The sequence below is a fragment of the Canis lupus genome, chromosome 2 (assembly GCF_011100685.1).
Source record: "Canis lupus familiaris isolate Mischka breed German Shepherd chromosome 2, alternate assembly UU_Cfam_GSD_1.0, whole genome shotgun sequence".
In the NCBI taxonomy this organism is placed as follows: domain Eukaryota; kingdom Metazoa; phylum Chordata; class Mammalia; order Carnivora; family Canidae; genus Canis; species Canis lupus.
The window spans coordinates 35,237,675-35,260,005 of record NC_049223.1 but is presented as its reverse complement, the minus strand read 5'-3'; the positions used below and the strand labels follow the sequence as shown (position 1 = coordinate 35,260,005).

General features: G+C 40.0%; 1 protein-coding gene and 1 long non-coding RNA gene across 7 annotated transcripts in view; one reads left to right on the top strand and one right to left on the bottom strand.

Annotated features, from left to right (window-relative positions):
- LOC119870202 overlaps nt 1-22,331 on the top strand; it is a 64,938-nt gene that overhangs the window by 10,617 nt on the left and 31,990 nt on the right. The window contains exon 3 of the long non-coding RNA XR_005355448.1: nt 10,913-11,002. This is a non-coding gene — a long non-coding RNA (uncharacterized LOC119870202). The remainder of the gene's footprint in view (nt 1-10,912; nt 11,003-22,331) is intronic.
- PCDHA13 (protocadherin alpha 13) overlaps nt 15,598-22,331 on the bottom strand; it is a 172,056-nt gene continuing 165,322 nt past the window's right edge. For all 6 annotated transcript variants that reach the window (XM_038530368.1, XM_038530367.1, XM_038530366.1 and 3 more), the window contains exon 4: nt 15,598-18,322. In XM_038530368.1, coding sequence (XP_038386296.1) covers nt 18,012-18,322 — 311 coding nt within the window. In that variant the 3' untranslated portion in view covers nt 15,598-18,011. The remainder of the gene's footprint in view (nt 18,323-22,331) is intronic.

Genomic DNA, 22,331 nt, shown 5'->3' with positions numbered 1-22,331 from the left:
TCACTATAGTTATTAGCAGAAGGGTACTCTCACAATATGGAAGTTCACTTAGAGCTTCCCAGAGAAATTTTTTTTTTTTTTTTTTACTTTAAAAGTTGGCTACTTTCTATCACCAAGATCAGAAACCCATTGGCCTAATCAGTAACCGTGGACATTTTGAAACATCCTAATATTTAAAAGGAAATTAAAAGTAAGTCTTGCTTGCTATCAATGCTAAAAATCACAACAAGACACACTCATTCTGAGTCACTGTAATAATTTTCTGGTCTTAGTTCACTGAATCTCTGCAGATTCAATTTGGCATCAAATAACAGCCCATTCTTCTCTGCCACATGGCCACTGGGAGCTGATGAGGAAAGAGATAGCATCTCAGCTACAGAGAAGGAGAAAGAAGTGCTTTCAGGTGACATTTTGTTTTGAGAAAAGTCTAGAAATGTAAAAGTCTGTTTTTCTGAGCAACCTTGTTAGAAAATCTCATCATTGCTACCTTTTCTTAAATCAAAACTTAAGTAGGACTTAGAGTACTTTAGTTTGCCTCTGGTTCTATCCCTGATGCTTACAAGTCACCAGCTTACTCTGACAGCTTCTCCATGTATGCAAGTGAAAAATAAAACTGCCCAGAGTGTACTAGGGGATTTCTGAGCCATTGCTGACTTGAGACCAGGGGGTTTCAAACTCCAGGGTGGAAAGAATGTTCACATCTTCAGTTCTAGGCCTTGGCTAATAGGCAAGAAACAAAAACTGCTCCTCTCAGAAGTGGCCTCACTCATGCAAAGAGGAGAACCAGATGCAGATGCCAAAATCAAGATGGGACCCTGCAAGTAATGTCTACAAAATGAATCAGGTTCTTAGAAGGACATAGCTCACCAAGAGGGATGGACACCTTTTCTAAGCAGCATGCTAAAATGGCAATGAGGATTTAGTTCACCTGATACTATTTCATGTAAAGTCAATTCTCCTGATGCCAATTGACCTAATTGATTTGGCTAAAATTAGCATTTTCTAGAGCAGTCGTTCTTAATCTTGGATGTGAAATAGGTAATTCTTACCTAGAGTCATGAGAGACACAGGGAGGGACAGAGACACAGGCAGAGGAAGAAGCAAGCTCCCTGCGGAGAACCTAATGTGAGACCTGTTCCCAGGACCCAGGGACCAAGACCTGAGCCAAATGCAGATGCTAAACCACTGAGCCACCCTGGTGCCCCAGACCTAGGGAATTTTTTAAAAAGGAATGCCCAGGCTACAACCCCAGAAATTCTTTTTTATTATTTTTATTTTTTTTAAGATTTTAGGTATTTACTCATGAGAGACATAGAGAGAGAGGCAGAGACATAGGCAGAAGGAGAAGCAGGCTCCTCACAGGAAGCCTGACGTGGGACTCGATCCCAGGACCCAGGATCACACCCTGAGCCAAATGCAGACACTCAACTGCTGAGCCACCCAGGCATCCCCAACTCCAGAAATTCTGATTCATTTTGCCTGTGGTTGAACCCAGGCATTATCAGGTAAACAGGTAATACAGATAAAAACAAATAATAATATATTAATATAAATATATCCCAAATATTGCATGGGACATATTACATGGTACATATTCTAAGAAATTACTCACTATTTACCTAAAATTTAAATTTAACTGGCTATTCTATATTTTTATTTGCTAAATCTGGCAACTCTACCTGTAACTCTAGTTTTAGCCAGGATTGGCTCTAGTTATGTAGACCACACAGATTGGACTGGGTTTATTTAATGTTTTCTGAATAAGTTTGCATTTTTTTATTTTTTTATTATTATTAAGATTTTATTTATTTATTCATGAGAGACACAGAAAGAGGCAGAGACACAGAGAGAGGGAGAAGCAGGCTCCATGCAAGTCCCGATGTGGGACTCGATCCTGGATCCCGGGATCATACCCTGAGCTGAAGGCAGGTGCTCAACCACTGAGCCACCCAGGCGTCCCATTTTGCATCTTTTTAAAAGTAAGTTTTTCCCATTTCTAAGCAGTTCAAGGATTCACTTTTAGCCTGTTAGCTTCTAAGGAACTATTAAATATTATTTTCATATTTTATTTCATATATGTATAATATATTAGGCTTCATTTGATTCATCCAATTTAACCCTTTTGAGTATTTACTTCCTTTTTGCTATTTGCTATTGTTTTGTATGCCTTTGTGCATTTACTAGAATTTTAAAACATGTCCTATCAGATCCAATTAGTGAAGCACTGCAGCTTTGAAAGTAACAGATTTTTACAGATGAAATGATAAATATTTGGCATTTGCTTTAACACTCCAGGGGGTGAAGTAGGGAGAGAAATAAAACAGCATTATCAAGATGATGGTAAATGTTCAAAGCTGGATGATGGGCACATGAGGGTTCATTGCACAATTCATCCTAATTCATGTCATTGAAACTTTTTTTAATTTTATTTTTAAATTTTTAAATGTAATCTCTACCCTCAGTATGGGGCTCAAACTCATGATCCCAAGATCAAGAGTCACACGCTCCACTAACTGAGCCAGCCAGGCCTCCCATGTAATTGAAGCTTTTGATACAGTTTAAAAAACAAAAACAAAAACAAAAGACCCTCCCAGTAAATAGATGCAATTGACACTTCAGACAGACATCTGGACAGGGTTCAGTATTCCAAATAGCAAAGTAATACTAAATCATGACATATTAATAACCAAAAAAAAAAAATTTTAAATCTCTTACATACTGGTCCGCAGCCATGTTCTCCTTAGAGATAACCCACTAATGTCACATCTTTGTGTCTCTCCAGGGATATTCTAAACATACACCAGTATATATAAACATGCACATATATACTACAAAATGATAACTTATTCTATATACTGCTCTCAGATTTTAAAGGTCTTTCCATATAAAGCTACCTCATTATTTTCTACCTGCTATTTCCCTGTACGGATATATTGGCATTTTTTTTTTTTTTAGATTTTTATTTATTTATTCATGAGAGACAGAGACAGAGAGGCAGAGACACAGGCAGAGAAAGAACCAGGCTCCATACAGGGAGCCTGATGTGTTGATCCCAGGACTCCAGGATCACGCCCTGGGCCGAAGGCAGGTGCTAAACTGCTCAACCACCCAGGGATCCCCTATGTTGCATTTATTTAAGCAACCTCATATTTTGGGATTCGGTGGGGTTTAAAAAAAAATCCTGGCCATTTTACAATGCTGTAATGCATATTCTTTTACAACCATAATTTCACACATGCTAAAATACTAGCAGATATCTTTAATAAACTTCTGAAGTGGAACTGTTAGGTCAGTATTTTAAAAAATTATAGTAAAAGCTGTCAAATTACTCTTTTTAAAAAATCTCTTTGTAAAAAAAAAAATAAATAAATAAATAAAAAATAAAATAAAAAATCTCTTTGTAAAGTAGTTTGCCTTTTTTAAAAAAAAGGATTTTAGGGGATCCCTGGGTGGCGCAGCGGTTTGGCGCCTGCCTTTGGCCCAGGGCGTGATCCTGGAGACCCGGGATCGAATCCCACGTCAGGCTCCCGGTGCATGGAGCCTGCTTCTCCCTCTGCCTGTGTCTCTGCCTCTCTCTCTCTCTCTCTCTCTGTGACTATCATAAATTAAAAAAAAATAAAAAATAAAAAAAAATTTAAAAAAAGGATTTTAGTTACTTATTTGACAGAGAGCAAGTGAGCAAAAGCAGGAGGAGTGGCAGAGAGAGAAGCAGGCTCTGAGCAGAGAGCCTGATGTGGTCTCAATCCCAGGACCCTGGGATCAGTGACCTGAGCGGAAGGCAGATGCTTAACTGACTAGCCACCCAGGTACCCTGGGTTTTTTGTTTGTTTGTTTGTTTGTTTAAGTAGGCTCCACACCTAGCCTGAAGCCCAATGTAGGGTCGGTACTACAGATCAAGACCCCAGCTGATAGCAAGAGTTGGAGGCTCGATTGAGTAAGCCACTCAAGGTGCCCCCAAACTGTTAAATTACTCTTACCAATACAAATCCCATTAGCAATATGTCTGAGCTCAATTTACTCTCTAAAAGCCTGAGGGAAGAGTTTGTGCACAGGTAATTGTCACAAGATGACCCAAAGGACCAGGAAAAGTGAGACAGAAAAAAAACCAATCCAAGATGTAGTATTGAGATCGCCACTGTGAGCAACTGAGGCTCCAACAGCCAGATTAGAGAGGGGTGTAGGATGTCTCTTGTAATTGTTCACCCAAGGATCAATTGGAAGAAGCATTTGTTTTTTATCACTCATTGGTTAAAGGTTGACCCAGAGGTGGTAAGTCCCAAACTTCTAGGGATACCTGTACCTTCAAGCACCAGTGTCCTGGGATAAGACATCAGAAAAGCCCTAGGAAAGAAAGCAAAAGACTTCAATGCATGTTTGAACCAGGACCCTGTCAGCCAGAAATGAGTCTAAGCCTCATTTGTTTATTGCCAAAAGAGGCAGAACCAAAAGTGAAGTTTAGAGGCCATGAGGGAAGGGACAGGAAGTATCTGAAAGATGGCAAATGAGGATACCAGCACCCTTGCTGACACACAGTGGCATTAAACTTCATAACCCTTTCTAATCAATGGATGAAAAAAGTTTATCTCAAAGGAGTTTTTTTTTCCCCAAAGGAGTTTTATTTTGAATTTGTTTGAACTATATTTGAAACAGCTGTATTTTCCATTTCTATGAAATGTTCTTTGCTCATTTTTCTATTGGCTTTGAGTGCTTTTGCTTATTTATTTGTAGGAGCTACTTCTATAGCTCCTATTTATTTGTAGGATAAGTAGCTCCTATTTATTTGTAGGAGCTCCTATTATAGAAATTAGTAGAAATTAGTTCTTCTCTATGATGTTAATAGAAAGATACTTAATCCTTTGACTTTTGCTCACAGTTGTCTTACAATGCCACTTTTAAAAATTTGTCTATATCAATTATTTTATCTTTTATCATTTCAGTATTCTGTCAGGCTTATAAAATCTATCCCCACCTTGAGATTGTTTTTAAAATTTATCTGTTCTGTGGTAGAGACTATAGCCCTGATATTCTTCTTAGACAAAGAACCCCACTTTTTAGTTGGTCACACACATCCCAGCATTTATTTTTATTTTTATTTTTTTTCACATCCCAGCATTTAGTTTTGAGCATGTTGATTTGACCAATGAGATGTAAACAGAAATGTTAGGTAGGACCTGTGGGAAATCTTCTTAAAAGATTTCCCTTCCTTCCTGTTCCTGAAATGGCTGGAGGTCTAGCAACCATATTGAATTCTGGAAGACCCTGACAATGGGAAGTCTCATGCTGAGGATGGCAGAGCAGAAGATAGGACCCGAGGTTCCTAATGACATAGTAGTAAGGCTACCCTATCAGCTTGACATCCTAAGACTTCTTTAATGAGACCGATATAACTTCTATCATTCTTATTCTGAAAATATATTGAAGTCTTTAAAAAATATATTAGCCTACACTAATCCTGATACAATCACATTTGCTTTCTTTTCACATTTGCTTTTAATATTATTATGATTTTTCTCTTCTCCCGCCCCTTTGTTTGTATTGTTAAAGTGCATTTCCAACTCTTTCAATACATCTAAGAACCACACCTAACAGGTTCCAGGACTGCTTCTTGGGGAGTTAGTCAAACTTCTATTAATGCGCTCAGAGACCCAGGAACAATGATATGTGGGCTCCTTTGAAGGCGTTTGGAAGACAAAATCTTGCATGTTCTGGTTTGGTCTGAGTCACTATAAAGACTGAAGGGTAGAAGTCTAGAAGAAAGGCAAGTGGCCCACTGTACTCCATGGTTTCCAAGCTCCTCATCCAGCAAGCCCCCTGAGACACAGGCCTAATGCATCCTTCTACTGAAATGTCGAGTCTGCATTTATTAGAGTAACTATTGCACAAATATATGGACTGAATATTGATTTTGGGATCACATACTGTAACTGTCTAACATATCTACTGGGCCAAATAACTCCATCAATTTTTTACACCTTTTTGAAGCCAAATTTGCTGCTTGGATTCTTAAAGGCATCTTGTATCCCGGTAAATATTTGACACCTGTTCTGTGCTGATCTCAGCCTATCAATAATAACCACAGTTGTGGCTGGACAGGCTCCTGTAGTTCCTGTGATTGCAAAACACCCCCAGCAAGAACCATAAGGAAACTGTGTGTGTGTGGTGGGGCGGGGCCGGGGGAACTTTATTAGTTACAGACACTGAAAATCATGTGGCATCGCTGGGGTCAATGGCAAAGTCGCAAGTATATGCAGAGAGAGTGTGCAAGCGTATGCAAGCGTGCGTGCAGACCTGGGGTTCTGCTTTCATTGCTGGCGAGTTTCTTGTGGCCTCACTCTTTATTGGGGAATCTAAAATATAAGAACGAGGGGATTCCTGGGTGGCTCAGCGGTTTGGCGCCTGCTTTTGGCCCAGGGCGCGATCCTGGAGTCCCGGAATCGAGTCCCACGTCGGGCTCCCGGCATGGAGCCTGCTTCTCCCTCCTCCTGTGTCTCTGCCTCTCTCTCTATCATAAATATAAATAATAAATAAATAAATAAATAAATAAATAAATAATTTTTTTTTAAAAATGTAAGAACGAGAATTTAAAGCATGGGGAGAGAAAAAACCAGCTACCATAAGGGTCAGGTATGGCAATCAACCAAGATGGGGGTGGAGGGCATTGCCTAGCTCTTTTTCCAGTCTTGTGACTTGTGCAGGCAGTTACTTGAGCTAGCCATCTTTGAAGTGGAGGCCTTTCTTAAAGTGAATGCCTCAGCATTGAAAACGTAAGTCAGGGGATCCCTGGGTGGCGCAGCGGTTTAGCGCCTGCCTTTGGCCCAGGGCGCGATCCTGGAGACCCGGGATCGAATCCCACATCAGGCTCCCGGTGCATGGAGCCTGCTTCTCCCTCTGCCTGTGTCTCTGCCTCTCTCTCTCTCTCTCTCTGTGACTATCATAAAAAAATAAAAATAAAAATTAAAAAAAAAAAAAAGAAAGAAAACGTAAGTCAGGCAATTGCATAACAAAAAGAAAAGCCAGCTACCACTTAGCATACACAACAACCAAAAGATGAGTGAAATCACAATCTTCTGGTAGGAAAAAAAGTGCAACTCTATGGTAATCAAAGACCTACAAATTAAACCACAATGTTTTGCTTATCTTCTTTTCAAAGATGAGAAGGAATGATAGTATCCATTAGGCAAAAAAAAATTCTCATAAAGTGTTGGTAGGAGTATACTGCATTTCCAAGGGGCCTAGTTGGTAATATGTATAAAAGGTTTTGAAGCAGGAGATCTAGGTTCTTGTCTCACGGACTTGAAAAATGAATCTCGCAGACAAAGGCAAGTGAAATTAAATCAAGTTTTATTAAGTGAGGTGGAGAAACCTCTCAGGAGGTTTGCTAACATGGGCCTCCAGTCTTTTATTTAGAACTGACCAGGGAGCTGTGGCCTTACTATTCTTGTGATGTTTTGGTTCAGTAAGGACTGGTGAGAACATCTTTAATGGCTTCCTTTGGGGTCTGGTTATTCTTTGTTGGTCACAGGCGACTGTCATTAAAAAAAAAAAAAAAATCCTCCCCACCCACACCCAGGGCAGAGTGGTCTGGTTTGTCCCCTTATCTCTGGTTTCCTCACATCTCAGCATTTTTGGGATTTCCATGAGCCTGATCCCATAGCCCCCTATCTATCTCTCCCTATCTAGCCTTACCTGTCCCTTACTCAGTTAAATGACCATATTTTTTTACTTTGTAATTCCACTTTTTGGAACCTCTCCTGTAGGAGTATTGGACTAATGCGCCAAATGTGGTACAAGAGTGTTCACTGTAGCACTGTTTACAGTGATAAAAATATGCAAAACCTTTAATATCCATTAACATCGATTATTATAAATAAATTATAAAATAACCATATCAGGAAATAGATGCAAGTAATTTAAAAGATGTGTATATATGTGAGGGGAAAGCAAGTTACAGAAAGTAAGACTAGTACTACCCTTTAAAATATATATATATGGGGCCCCTGGGTGGCTCAGCTATTGAGCGTCTGCCTTTGGCTCAGGGGGTGACCCCAGGGTCCTGGTATGGAATCCCATATTGGGCTCCCAGCAGGGAGTTTGCTTCTCCCTCTGCCTATGTCTCTGCCTCTCTCTGTGTCTCTCATGAATAAATAAATAAATAAAATCTTTAATAAATCTTTAATTTATTAAAGATTATAAATTTATTATATACATATATATGTGTTTACAGATAAATGCATCTTCTCACTCCCTTCAATGCAAAGGGGACTCAGAATCCCGCTCTTAGCTTTCCTGTGCCCCTTGTTCGCTCTGCCTCAGGGGATTGGAGTGACTTATTTTGATTGGCAATGTGGAAAGAATAAACTATTAATACTTGGCTTGACTCTGTCCCTTTGCTTCTTGGAATTGAGCTGCCTGCTGGGAATACTGGTTCTCTTCTCCATGCTATCTTTTCTGCCTGAAACTGGGATGGAAGCCCTAATACGGAGATTCAGTTAGTTCCTAAACTTGGCACTCACACTGATCCACATCCTCTGACCCATCTTTATCATTAATAAAAGTAATTTGTCTTGTTTATCAATTTATTCATTACTCTGGACAAGGAAGAAGGCTGCATTTATTGGGTCCTTCAGGCACCCAGTTATATATGCATTGAAAAGGGCATGAAAGAGTAGCTTCCAAACCCTTCATGGTACTTCTCTGTAGATACTTAACTTGCTGTTTCCCAAACTCTAGGCTTCTGTATATTTTATTTTATATATATATATATATATATGAGAGAGAGAGACAAAGATATATATAATTTTGTATCATTTTAACTTTCTCTTGAAGAGAAATCAATATTGATATTTCCATTTTGAATAAAAAGAGAAATAACAATGATGTTCTTACTCTCTATATAAAATAAATAAGGTTTCCTTAAATTATACTATTTATGGGTATGAAAGATATTATGAAATGGTGTTGTGCCCAAGATCTCGAATCCGAGAAACCACCAAGGAGCCGACACCGATGCAAACACACGAGGGTTTATTTACAAGCTCGAGCTTGGGTCCAAGTATACCCAACACAGCGGAGCAGGGACTTGGACCCCGAGGCTAAGAGGCGTAGCAGCTTTATAGGGGCCAGTGGCCAATGGGATTGTAACATACGCAGAAAGTTGCACAGTCATGTGGGTCCACACGCAGGTGGCCAATTGAATAACATTTTACCCTATAGTATCCATTTGAGCTGGCCTATTACTTTGGTCAGGATTGGCGCGCAGTTTTGGTGGGCACAAGGCGGGGTTATATTGTTACCGGTAAGGGTGTGCCCAGCGGCTTGACTAGGGTGGGGCAGCGCCTTAAGCAATAAGCAGGTCATGTGGGGGTCATACAGGAGGTGGTGGGTGCAGCACAAAATGGAGTTAGTCCTGCTCTGCTTGTCCAGGGGTAGGGGATTTTTGTTAAATTTCCTGGGTCCCACAATGGGTTTTGTCATTCACTCTCAGTGGCCTCTGGTCTTGCAATCCCTGATAATAAAAGAGTGACTTTGCTTTGTCACTTACTAGCTGTGACCTTGAATGAGACATTTCCCTTCTTTGGTTTTTACTTGTTAAATGAGTTTCTGGTAGGCCCTTTCTAAGATTGTATACACTTAGGTTTAGTTTACCCTTGAGGAATATCAGCAGTCGGCAAGCTTTTAAAGTTGTCTCTAAATGTCTGATCTTCCCTTTTCTGGGGAAGATCTCTTTCCTTTCCTTTCTCCAGCCCACTGGCCCATAGCTAATAGAACCACACTTGACCATCGGACTCAGGGCAATCCAGTCAGTGTTCGTCTCCATGAATAATTTAGAATGGGTATTTAGAAAGAGAATGTAGGTTTTTGTGAGCCACTAGAACCAAGAATAAATACATTTAGAAGCTGTGGAAAGAGGAGAGAAAAACAGTCTATAGAGATAGAGAAGAATGAAGCAGGTTAAGAAAGATAATTAGAGAAGATGAAATTTAAACAAACAAAAAACGGTGGCTTTCTGGCTTCTAGGTCCCTTCCAGAGGCTCAGCTGCATTCCCATTTTTGGTTTCAATGAGATATCCTGTGCCATTATAATAAATTGTCCTTTTTAGCTTAATCTAGATGAAGCTGGTTTATTTAACTTGCAACCAAAAGTCTGTTCTACAATGCACATCCCTGCCAACAGAATGGACCTGTCCCATAGCCCCTCTGCCCTCTCATTACACATCTATACGAAGAAAGTAACTGAATGCTCCTATGTTTCTGATGTAAGCTCAGCCGTAGAAACCCATCTCCCTGCCCTACAAGCATCCCCAGGCTAGATCTAGCACTGCCTATTCCAGCTATTGCTCCCAAACATGTGCATCACCCACTTATGTTCCAGAACTGGCTTGCCAGACATCTGACAGGGCTTGAAGCAAGCTGTCCACTGTGAAAGATGTGAAAGGAAGACTGATACTTCTCTTGGACTGATCCCTTGCTCTTGGAAAATTGGCTGTAGGACCAAGGAAGACAAAGAGGAAAGTGATCTGGAAAGTTACTGCAGTTGAGAAGAAATGTATATTTCATTTGGATAATAAATGCTGTTAGCCATAGAGAATGGAATAAACCTAAGGACATGAGAGTTAATTCTTTCTTGAAAGGCTGATTTGTATCAATAATTTAGTGAGGCCAGTCTTTCAAAGGTTTAAGCCAGATGATTTTGAAACTGAGATTAACACATGAATGGCTACCTTGATCCTTGGCTGTCTCGGAGTCATTATTGATTAACAATTTATTTTTCTTACAATTAAATCTGTTCCACAGATACTAAATTCATATGTCTACTTCTCAGCTAATATGTAACAACCCTGAAGACAATTCGACTGCTTTCAATGCAGTATTCAACTAGATGGTCTAAGCAAGTATTTGAATTGTCTTTTAGGTTCCCTCTTCCATATATGCATTCCAATCTGTAACTGGATTAAAAAAAAGTCTTTTGGGTGAGATGGAGCTCCCAATAAATGATTTTTGGGTAAGTAATTGAAAACAAATTTTTCTTACTTCTTTCTCATGTGAATGTCTCTTCTGTTTTCATCATTCATCTATATAGATAGAGCCATAATTTACCATTGAGTACCAAAACTGAGTATGTATTCAGATGGAGGATGGTGGTTATTATGGAGGAAGTCACATAAAGTTCATAAAAGCCTTATAAAATTCCTCTTTGGGATACACCTAGACCAGATTTTATAAGGCTCAGGTACTGAGTTTCTCATTGCACACAACTGCCATTTTTTGTTTCTGGTAGCAAAAATCTGGATTAGCCTAAACGTCCATTAATAAAGGAATAGGCAAATTCATTATGATCTGGCCATTATATGAAATTTGTATAGGAATTAAAAGGAGTGATTTAGAGTTAAACTGGAGAAATCTCCATGTTATTGTAGATATTTTTAAAAAAGCTTCGGATGATGGGTGTGGTATTATCTTTTTTTTTTTTTTTTTTTGAAAAAGAAAACAATTACACTTAGGTGAACGTGATACACATGTATCACATAAGTTTGATTTTCTACATTTTACCTAACTGGTTATGACAGTAGAGTTCCTATAGACCACTTTTAAGGCACAACTTCAAAGGGAGAAGAGCACCATGCTCAATGACTAGTAGTCTCCTTCCTAACTATGAATGTTTGTATGTGTCTGTGTGCATGCACACGAGTGCACGCACATAGGAAAAACACACTTGAACATGTTGACATCGGATACCTGTGTGAGAGAGAACTGTAAGATTATTTGATTTATAAAGAAGAACATGTGCTTTTATAGTAAAGATTCAGTGTCACGTAAAATTAAATCAAGTTAGGCTAGTGAAAACCACCCTTAAAAATGGGAGCTGTTTAATTAAGTCTCTTGGATGTTTATGCCTCAGTTGTCAATTTCTTTAGCTCTGCTCTAAGACTAGCTGCTGGCAGAGTGGTTGAATTGTTCATGTTCTTTGTGGATTGATGACTCCTCAGTCACAGGATAATTGCATAACCTAACAAACTGCTGGGCTGTATGTTTTTCACTGCCTAATCTCCCTTATTTCTTTGTGCAGACTAGACTCCGTGTTATGGAGTAAATCTAGCAGTCTCTGTCTCACAGGAACTTAAGCTCAGGTGATCCCTGGGTGGCTCAGTGGTTTAGCGCCTGCCTTTGGCCCAGGGCCTGATCCTGGGGTCCCGGGATTGAGTCTCATGTCAGCCTGATACTGGGGTCCCGGGATTGAGTCTCATGTCAGGCTGCTTGCATGGAGCCTGCTTCTCCCTCTGCCTGTGTCTCTGCCTCTCTCAGTGTCTCTATCATGAATAAATAAATAAAATCTTAAAAAAAAAAAAAAGGAACTTAAGCTCAAAGATAAACTCATAGACTTTTTTTGAGGCAAAAGACTTAAGATGTCGTGTTGCCCCTCCCAACCCCCCTGGCATTTCCCCATGGAACAACCCCATGAGAAAATGGGAACCAATAAACACTTCACCTACTGGTACTGACAATGAGGTTATGGTGTATGTACCACTTTTAGGCACAATTTCAAAGGGAGAAGAAAGAGCATGTTGCTCATTTACTAGAGCCCCCTGCTTTGTTATAACAGAAGGATCTGTGTGTGTACGTATGTCTGCATAAAATCAGAAGGGGTACCTTAGGTTGTGAATATATGTCCTGCTAGCCAACAGCCAAGCTAATTTCTGAAAGAAATTATGTGATCTGCTTCTTCTACAAGGAGAGGAAATACATATAAAAGTGATGAAACAGGTCAAAAAGTGGCCAGCTTGCCATTTTTTAGGTAAGCTATTGAGGCTTTCAAATCCTAAAGAAGAAGCTTATCTGTAGTTTTTTGTGTGTTTGTTTTAGCATACCTCTTGTTTGGGAAGTTTTAAAATCTAGATTAAAGGGCAGACCCAGTGGCTCAGTGGTTTAGCGCCGCCTTCAGCTCAGGGTGTGATCCTGGAGACCAGGGATCCAGTCCCATGTCAGGCTCCCAGTATGGAGCCTGCTTCTCTCTCTCTCTGTATCTCTAGTAAATAAATAAAAAACTTTAAAAAAATAAAAATGAAAAAAGAAAATAAAATGTAGATTAAAAAAGAAAGATTTTATTTATTTACTCATGAGAGACAGAGAGAGAGGCAGAGACATAGGCAGAGGGAGAAGCAGGCTCCATGTAAGGAGCCTGATGTGGGACTCGATCCCAAGACCCCAGAATCATGACCTGAGCCAAAGGCAGATGCTTAACCATTGAGCAACCCAGGTGCCCCTAAAATCTAGATTTAACATTAGAATTGCTTTAGTGTTTGGTCAACTACATTTGTGCTTTAGGATTGAGTTTTGAATTTATAAAACCTAAAAAAGAGTAATAGGACATCTTGTGACTTAGAATCTTACTTTAGCCTAAAAGCCAAGAGGAAAGACTGACATGCATCGAGGAGCCTCATCCTTTAAAATTAGGTGAATTGTAATTCTTCAAAGGAATGAATCCTGCACTCTCTCTCTCTGTATATAAGACCCATATCAACAGCCTGGTGCTTAAGAGGGATACATTTGGTTTGTTCCTGATTAGCTGTAGGACACTAGGCAAGTTTGTGGACTTTGGTGTTTTGCCTACCTGCCAAAAGAAGTATTTGGAGGTGATGCCTTTTTCTCTCTCAAGCTGTTGCACTTAGGCTCACAAGGAATTTATTCATTGGAAGATGCAAAGTGACTTCTAAGCCCTTTGGTCTCTGGCTTTCAGATCACTGATCATTAACGTGGTACAGCTGTAAACAGACTGGTTGCTTGACCACTTAGAGACCTGATTATTATTCATGATAGAAGTAGGTAGTGTTATGAAACTGACCTGACTGCTTTTCCTTGAGAGGTGAGCAAAAATGTGGAGTAAAAATATTTGTATTTTAAACAAAAGGTTTATGTTGACTTATAATCTGTCACTCGAATTTTAATCAGTAGGAAAAGTGTCCTGAATGTAATAGCTAAATTTCTGAAAAAAAAAGTGAGGAGACGGGGGTACCTGGGTGGCTCAGTCACTTGAGCGTCCAACTCTTGATTGCAGCTCAGATCATGATCTCAGGGTTGTGAGATCAAGCCTCACGTTGGACTCACTGTGGGCATAGAGCCTGCTTAAGATTCTCTGTCTCACTCTCCCTTTATCTTCCCCTGACCCCACCCCATCCCACCCCACCCTGCACCCTACACCCTACCCCTTGCACAAATTCGTTTTCTCTCCAAAATAAATAATCTTAAAAAGGGGGGGGGGAGTAGTGTGAGGAGATGGAAGAAAAGGATTATTAAGAATAACAATTCTGGGGATCCCTGGGTGGCTCAGCGGTTTGGCGCCTGCCCTTGGCCTATGGCGCAGCCCTGGAGTCCCGGGATCGAGTCCCACGTCGGGCTCCCAGCATGGAGCCTGCTTCTCCCTCTGCCTGAGTCTCTGCCTTTCTCTCTCTTACTCTAAGTCTATCATGAATAAATAAATAAATAAATCTTAAAAAAAAAGACTAATAATTCTTTACTGAGCACTGTGGTGTGCCTGACATCATGCTAAAACTTTTTGAGATTCTCTTGCTGTATCAGCCCCACAAATCTATAAGGTTGTACTATAATTATTCCCATTTGATAGATGATGAAACTGAGGCTGAACAACTGAGAGACACAATGGTTTGCCCAAGGGTCCCCAGCTAATAAGTGACAGAACGATACTGGTTTGTTTCTTTCTTCTTCAGTTTTTTTTTTTTTTCAAGTTTTTATTTAAATTCCAGTTAGTGTAATATTAGTTTCTCTTTCTTTCTATAAGTAGACTCACCATACATCCCTGTATGCCTGGGATAGTCTCAGCTTACATCTTGTATCCTGATTATTTCCATCTCAAAAATGGATTCAACAACAAATTATATGGTCACTCTATCTCAAGAATTTTGTCTTGGTACTATTGACATTTTGGGCTGGAAAACTCGTTGTTGTGGGGAGCTGTCTTGTGTATTATGGGGTGTTAAGCAGCATCCTTGGCCTCTATCCATTAGATGCCAGTAGCACTTCCATCCAAGTAACAAAACCCCAAAAAATATCTCCAGATGTTACCAAATGTCCCCTGAGAAGCAAAACTGCTCCCAGTTGAGAAGTGCTCATAAAATGTAACTACAGAAGGAAAAAATAATCTGTTACAGAACATATGCTGTGAACTGAACCTACCTGGTAGAGTGGCTAGCATATACACTGCTCAATGAAAGTGTACTTCCTGGGGGCATTATTTGACTGCCCAAGTGTAGAGAGGACCAAAGGCTAAGCAAGTAATGATTAAGATGACTGGAGGGGTCTAGTGATAAAAATTGGTTTGTTGTAATTCTTACTACAGAAAACTGATAGAGTGTACTGGGAAGTGACCAAGAACCCTCCTGGCTGCCCATTCTGGTCAAATTGTAGAGTCTAAGTCTTAATTCTGTTGGGTGCTTTGCCTTAGTGCTGAACACAGAAGCCAGTGGAAGTAGCCAGAAAATGACACTATAAGTTTCGTATCACAAACTTCTTCAGTGACAACAGCTAATGATAATCAGTGTTCTATTTCCTCCTACTCTTATACTTAGAAATGACCACCATTTCTTTCATACCACCATTTTCCATTTATTAGCAATAACAGAATAAATACCAATAGCACCAATTAAAAATGAATCCACATGATGTGTTTTATCCTTACAGCTGTAATAACTAGTAACTAACATGGACTGGAAAGCACTTTGCAAATGTAAAAAGTGCTGTACAGATACATTATAATTATCATCATTAATAAATTAGCCCGATTCTCCTAGTATTCAAAAGGCACGTAAGGTCAGATACATGGGTTCAATGGGGCAAAATGATCACAACCTACAATGTAGCAATGGTTCACATGTGTTGGCAACAAGTTTTACCCCATGCAATCCTGCAGAGCTGAAGTTACACACCCTTCAAAATATGGGAGAATGAAGCTAAAAGTAGACAAAACAGGCTTTTGTTTTTGAGATTTAATGTTTTTGTTTTAATAACAGACTCCTACCTCTCTTATGATAACTTTGAAAAGATAATATAGTTAAACTTGTACATTTTAACAAAATTAAAATTTCTTATTTAAGGTGACAGTAAATTTTATTCTTCTCTATGAGCTGATATTCCAGATGTCATTAGAGTTTCAAAGCATTCTGCGACTTCAGCGAGGTCAGATTGGTAAATTTTGTGCTTGCATACTCTCAGGTTGTAACTACGGTATTCATTCCAGAATTGTTACTAGAAAAAAACAGCTTTATCCATTCCCTTGCCAGCAGGAGTCTTGGCAAGAGACAGCTCTTGGCTGACCATAAATAAAATTCCTTGAATCACCAGTGTCTTGATTTAAGAAAGAAATTTTACTGTGCCTTTTATACACAAAAGCTGATTAAACAATGGTTAAAAAAACATTACTCCACTTTTTCACAGGTGTACAAAAGGAAATATAATGGAATTACATTCAACAATAAAGCTTAAAGTTCACTCTAGGTAATAGTTGCATTAACATTCACATACACAAGCACAGAGTAAGTATATTTCAGGAGTCTTATAATAGCATACAGCATACATATGGGAGATTGATTTCAGGTAACGTCATAGGTGTTAGCAAGATTAGCAATTCAGAGTGTTCTAAAAAAGGAAAACTAAACCAAAGAGAAGGTGTGGGCTAGCACACCAAGACAAATCACAGAATTCGAGGATTGAAAAGCCGGCTCACTGTGTGTATGAGAAAACAATTATTTTTCTTCAATTTCGGGGTCTTGAAATAGTTAGCTAGAGAAGGCTGTGTATTCAAAGTGCACGTAATTGTTTCTTAGAAAAGAGAGAGAGAGAGAGAAAGATCCTTTCACTTAGTCATTAATACATGCAAGAGGCAGCCCCAGAGTGACCTGAAAGAGTAAAGCTGTGATTGGCAGGTGGCCAGTATAATACAGATGTTTCAGGCAATTCTCTTAAAGCACTTCTGTAGCAGCATGATCATTTAAATGGCTGTAGACTGGATTCTCTTTTGAGGAGAGTTGAGGGGGAACTGTAGTCATCATATTTCTCTTTAAAGATTTATAGTTATAGATTTTCTCTTTTTTAAATAAATCTATCAAACAACAAACAGCATAAAATGAGGTGTTGGGGTTTTCTTTCACGTTTGCTTTTGCATATGTGTTGGAAAAGGATCTGGCCTTTTCATAAACATTGTGTGCAAAAGAATTTTTAATAAAGTGAGTACAAGGACATACACGGCAAACACATCAGATCTGCTTCTGTTGCCCCGGTTGGCCTCATTCAACACTGAGCCTTTGGCCTGTGTGATGAAGGTTTTAGGAATAATGACACCACAGCCAATAGACTTGAGGCCTCCTAAAGCCTTGTCAGTGGGGGTAGTTTTGTCTGCGGGAAGGTGGCTACCGCCTCTTAAGTTGTAAGATTTAAAAAGTCTGGTCCCTTTTAGTTTCGTGTTCCCCCTGGATTGGCAACTCCCACTGTTTCTTTGCCTTTCTTTGAACCAGCCCTCCTTGTACCAGCTAGTCTCACCTGGCCCATCCCAGCCGATGTCTGGCACTCACACGCCCCCGGTGACCACACAAACCCAGTGGCCACAGACACCCAAGCTGCTCAATCTCAAAATCTTTGAGCCTGCCCTGCAAGTGTCATCAAGACAGCATCCCCGGAGCACAGGGCAGAGAGTCCAACCTCTCACTGGCGGGACTGGAAAGCCTCTCATTTGCGGCGGAGGAGAAAGGAAACTTGGGTCTGCTTTTTAGGTTCTGAAAACAAGCCAGAGTGGAGAGAAAGAGTTAACACCAGACTTAGTAAAGCTTTTAAGACAAAAACCTGTTCAATGTGATCTACACAGACATGGGGAACTTTCTGCAGATTTCTGAGGTCTAGAAGAGAGGGCTCATGGAGAGAGGAGAAAGGTGTGGGGAGTTGCTACATGGGAGAGATTTGCCATTATTACAAAAACTGGCTAAGTGGCTTGTTTCCATGAGAGGACCTCACTGGTCACTGTTGTCAGTCGTGCTGTTCCCTTTCTCTTTTTTTTCCTGGGTCTTGTTACCCTTCTTCTTTTTCTTCTTTTTCTTGGTCTCTTCCTTTTTGCCGAAGGTTATGAAGTCACTTTTGTCAATTTGGCTGTTAGTGGGCTCCTGCCGGATGGAGATGATTGCGGGAGATCCCGGGATAATGAATTTGTCTGGCAACTCACCGGGACCAGATTGTTTGGGGTTGCCTGGTCCGTATTTAAAGGTCCAGCTGTTGCTGTTGACACCAGCACCGACTGGAGGGGACACCTCTCCTGCCTCTGGTTCTGAAAGACAGAATATCACAAGTCAGTAAGAGTCAACACAAGCCTTCCAAGCCACACTAGTGACTGGACTACAGGGGAAGCTGTACTGACGAGCCTGGCCCCCAAGGACTCAGGGGTTATTTCTTCAAGCCTGAGGCCAAAGTCAGTGTTTGGAAACAATCAGGAGGGCAGATTTTCTCACCAGAAGGTCTGTAAATCTAATTTTCTAGTGACATATTTTTGGTTCCTTGTGAAGAGTTTCCTAAAGAATACAGTTGTGATTACTTATTCTGATGGGAAATGTACTGGATTAAAGCAGAAGTAGCAATAAAAGAACTAGGAATTTATTTCACAAGGAGCTGAAAGACCTATACTATAAACTCGAAGATATTTATGGAAGGAATTGAAGAAATGACAAATAAATGGGAAGATATTCTGTGCTCCTGGAATGGAAGAATTAATATTGTTATGGAGTCCATGCAATCCTTATCAAAATTCCCATGGCGTTTTTCATAGAAATAGAACAGTCTTAAAATTTGTACAGAACCACAAAGACCCTAAAGAGCTAAAGCAATCTTGAGAAAAAAGAACAAAGCTGGAGGCATCGTGCTTCCTGATTTAAAGCTATATTACAAAGCTATAGTAATCCAACAGGATAGTACTGGCATAAAAACAGACACTTAGATCCATGAAACAGAACAGAAAACGCAGGAGTAAACCCACACATATATATGGTCTATTAATTTACAACAAATGAGGCAAGAATATACAGTGGGGTGGGGAACAGTTTCTTCAGTAAATGGTGTTGGGAAAACTAGACAGCTACATGCAAAAGAATGAAACCTGACCCCTGTCTTACACTACACACAAAAATAAACTCAAAACAGACTAAAGACTTGAATGTAAGACCTGAAAGCATGAAATTCCTAAAAGAAAACATAGGCAATACCTCCCTGATATCGGTCTTCTTGAATCTGACACCAAAAGCAAAAGTGAAAAAAGCAAAAATTAGCTTTTTAAACTAAGAAGCTGGGGGATTCCTGGGTGGCTCAGCGGTTTAGCGCCTGCCTTTGGCCCAGGGCAGGATCCTGGAGTCCCAGGATCGAGTCCCACATCAGGCTCCCGGCGTGGAGCCTGCTTCTCCCTCCTCCTGTGTCTCTGCCTCTCTCTCTCTCTCTCTCTCTCTCTCTATCATAAATAAATAAATAAATCTTAAAAAAAATAAACGAAGAAGCTGCTGCCCAACAAACTAAATCATCAACAAAATGAAAAGGCGATCTACTGCATGGGAGGAAATATTTGTAAATCATATAGCTGATAAATGGTCAATACCCCAAATATATAAAGAACTCTTACAACTCAACAGCAAAAATACATACAATCTGATTAAAAAATAGGTGGAAGATCTGAATAGACTTTTTTCCAAAGACATACACATGGCCAACAAGTACATGAAAAGACACCTATCACTAATCATCAGGGAAATGAAAAATCAAAACCACAATGAGATACCATTTCCCACTTGTCAGAATGGCTATCATCAAAAAGACAAGAAATAACAAGTGTTAGTGAGGACATGGAGAAAAGGAACCCTTGTCAGTAGGAATGTACACTGGTGCAGCCACTATGGAAAACAGTATGAAGGGTCCTCAAAAAATTAAAAATAGAAATACTGTAAATCCAGTAATCATACTTCTGGGTATTGATCCAAAGAAAATAAAGACACTAGCTTGGGGCCCCTGGGTGCTGCAGTTGAGCCTCCCACTCTGGGCTTCAGCTTTGGTCATGATCTCAGGGTGGTAAGACTGAGCCCCATGTTGGGTTCTGCAACTGGCGCAGATTAGGCTTAAGACTAAGCCCTCCCCTGGTTCTCTCTCTCAAATAAATAAATCTTTTTTACAAAAAAGAAAAAGAAAAAAAAAACCACTAGCTTGAAAAGGTATGTGCATCCCTATGTTCACTGCAATGTTATTTACATTGCCAAGATACAGAAACAAACTAGGTGTCCATAGATGAATGAATGGATAAAAAAAATGTGGTATATATTGTAAAAATGAGTAAAAAAAAAAAAAAAAAAAAAAAAAAAACTCTCATTTAAAATAGAGTCAGGGGGGTCCCTGGGTGGCGCAGCGGTTTAGCGCCTGCCTTTGGCCCAGGGCATGATCCTGGAGACCCGGGATCGAATCCCACATCGGGCTCCCGGTGCATGGAGCCTGCTTCTCCCTCTGCCTGTGTCTCTGCCTCTCTCTCTCTCTCTCTCTCTGTGTGTGACTATCATAAATTAAAAAAAAAAAAAAAAAAAAAAGAGTCAGGGTACCTGGGTGGCTCAGTCAATTAAGCATCTGCCTTCTGCTCAGGTCATGATCCCAGAGTCCTGGGATCAAGTCTCACATCAGGGTCCCTACTCCCAAGGAGTCTGGTTCTTCCTCTGCCCTTCCCCCCCTGCTCATGATCTGTCTCACTCTCACTCTTTCTCTCCCTGTCAAATAAATAAATAAAATCTTTAAAAACATAAATAAAAAATAAATAAAATAGAATGGAGTCATGAGGGGCATCTGGCTGATTCAGTCCTTGGAGCATGAGACTCCATCTCCAGGTCCCAGGTTGCAAGTAGGGCTTCCTTTAAAAAAAAAAAAAAATGGAGAGGCAGCCCTGGTGGCTCAGCGGTTTAACACCGCCTACAGCTCAGGATGTGATCCTGGAGACCTGGGATCGAGTCCCATGTCGGGCTCCCTGCATGGAGCCTGCTTCTCCCTCTGCCTGTGTCTCTGCCTCTCTCTCTCTCTCCTCTCTGTGTATTCTCATGAATAAATAAATAAAATCTTTTAAAAATAAAAAATAAAAATTAAAACAAAATGGAGTCAGGAAGCTCTAAAGAGGGGAGCTCTCTCACATATACCACTCCTAGCCGACTGCACTACCAGCAGGAAGAAGGAAGATAATTCTTATCTTGACAAAAATAGATACTTTTCATTATGCATTTCATCTCCTGCTTTTAAGAAAAAAAAAGGATGACCTCTCCCTGCCCTGGCATACTAACCATTACCTGAAGCCAAAGGGAAACCACCACAGTCTCAGACTCTTGTTCTTTGCTAAAGAACTTTTTTTTTTTTTTTTTTTAGGGGGTGCGGAGGACGGGTGCACAGGGAAGAGGAGAGAGAGAGAGGAAAAAACCAAAAGACCTGAGGCTCTAAGAGCTAAACAGGGCATTCCCTGCAGCAATTAGTGCTGTAACTTTTTTAGCCTTTCCACAATGAAAGACGCCCTGGGCATTTGTTCTTCTAATCACAACTGAAATACTTGAATCTCATTTGATGTCAGGTACTACACTACTGTTTCTCAAGCCAGTTCTAAGGGCCTCTGGGATCTCAAGTTTTCTGTCATAATTTTTCAAATGGAAGTTTCAATAACACTGGTAACATAAAAGGCAGCTGAAGAAGTAGATTTTGTATTATCTGGATAACCCCCCCCCCCAACCCCCAAACTAAGAACTGCCAAAGGATTTCAGAACTTGTCTGCAATTATACTGAAAATGCTTTGTCTTCAGGTAATGGAGGAAAAAAAAAAAACCTAATTTAGAGGTACATGATGCAGTTTCAGATATTAAAAGAAGGAAAAGAAGAATATGCTAATTAATAGCATGTGAATTAAAGAACACTCTGGGTACACATGTATTTTGACAACTACTCTGTCCAAAACAAAAGATAAATTAGTTGATTCAATTATTTGATCCCAAGTCTATCACAATCATCCTGAGGAGTGGTGGGATGAAGTAGAGAAGAGATGGAAACATGTGTGGGTGTAGGGGATATTGCCCAGGATAGGAGTATGGGATTCTGTTGTAAATACAGGTCTATTTGAGAAAAGCACTAGGAGCCAACTTTACACTCCTCCCTCAGGGTGCTCAGAGTCTAGTTGGGACAGACACTTAAGCGATTATAAGGCAAATTGATAAATGCAATGACCAAGGTACATGTGAAATGTTTTGGGGATTTCAGAGGATAAAATTATTAATTATACTTGAGAAAGT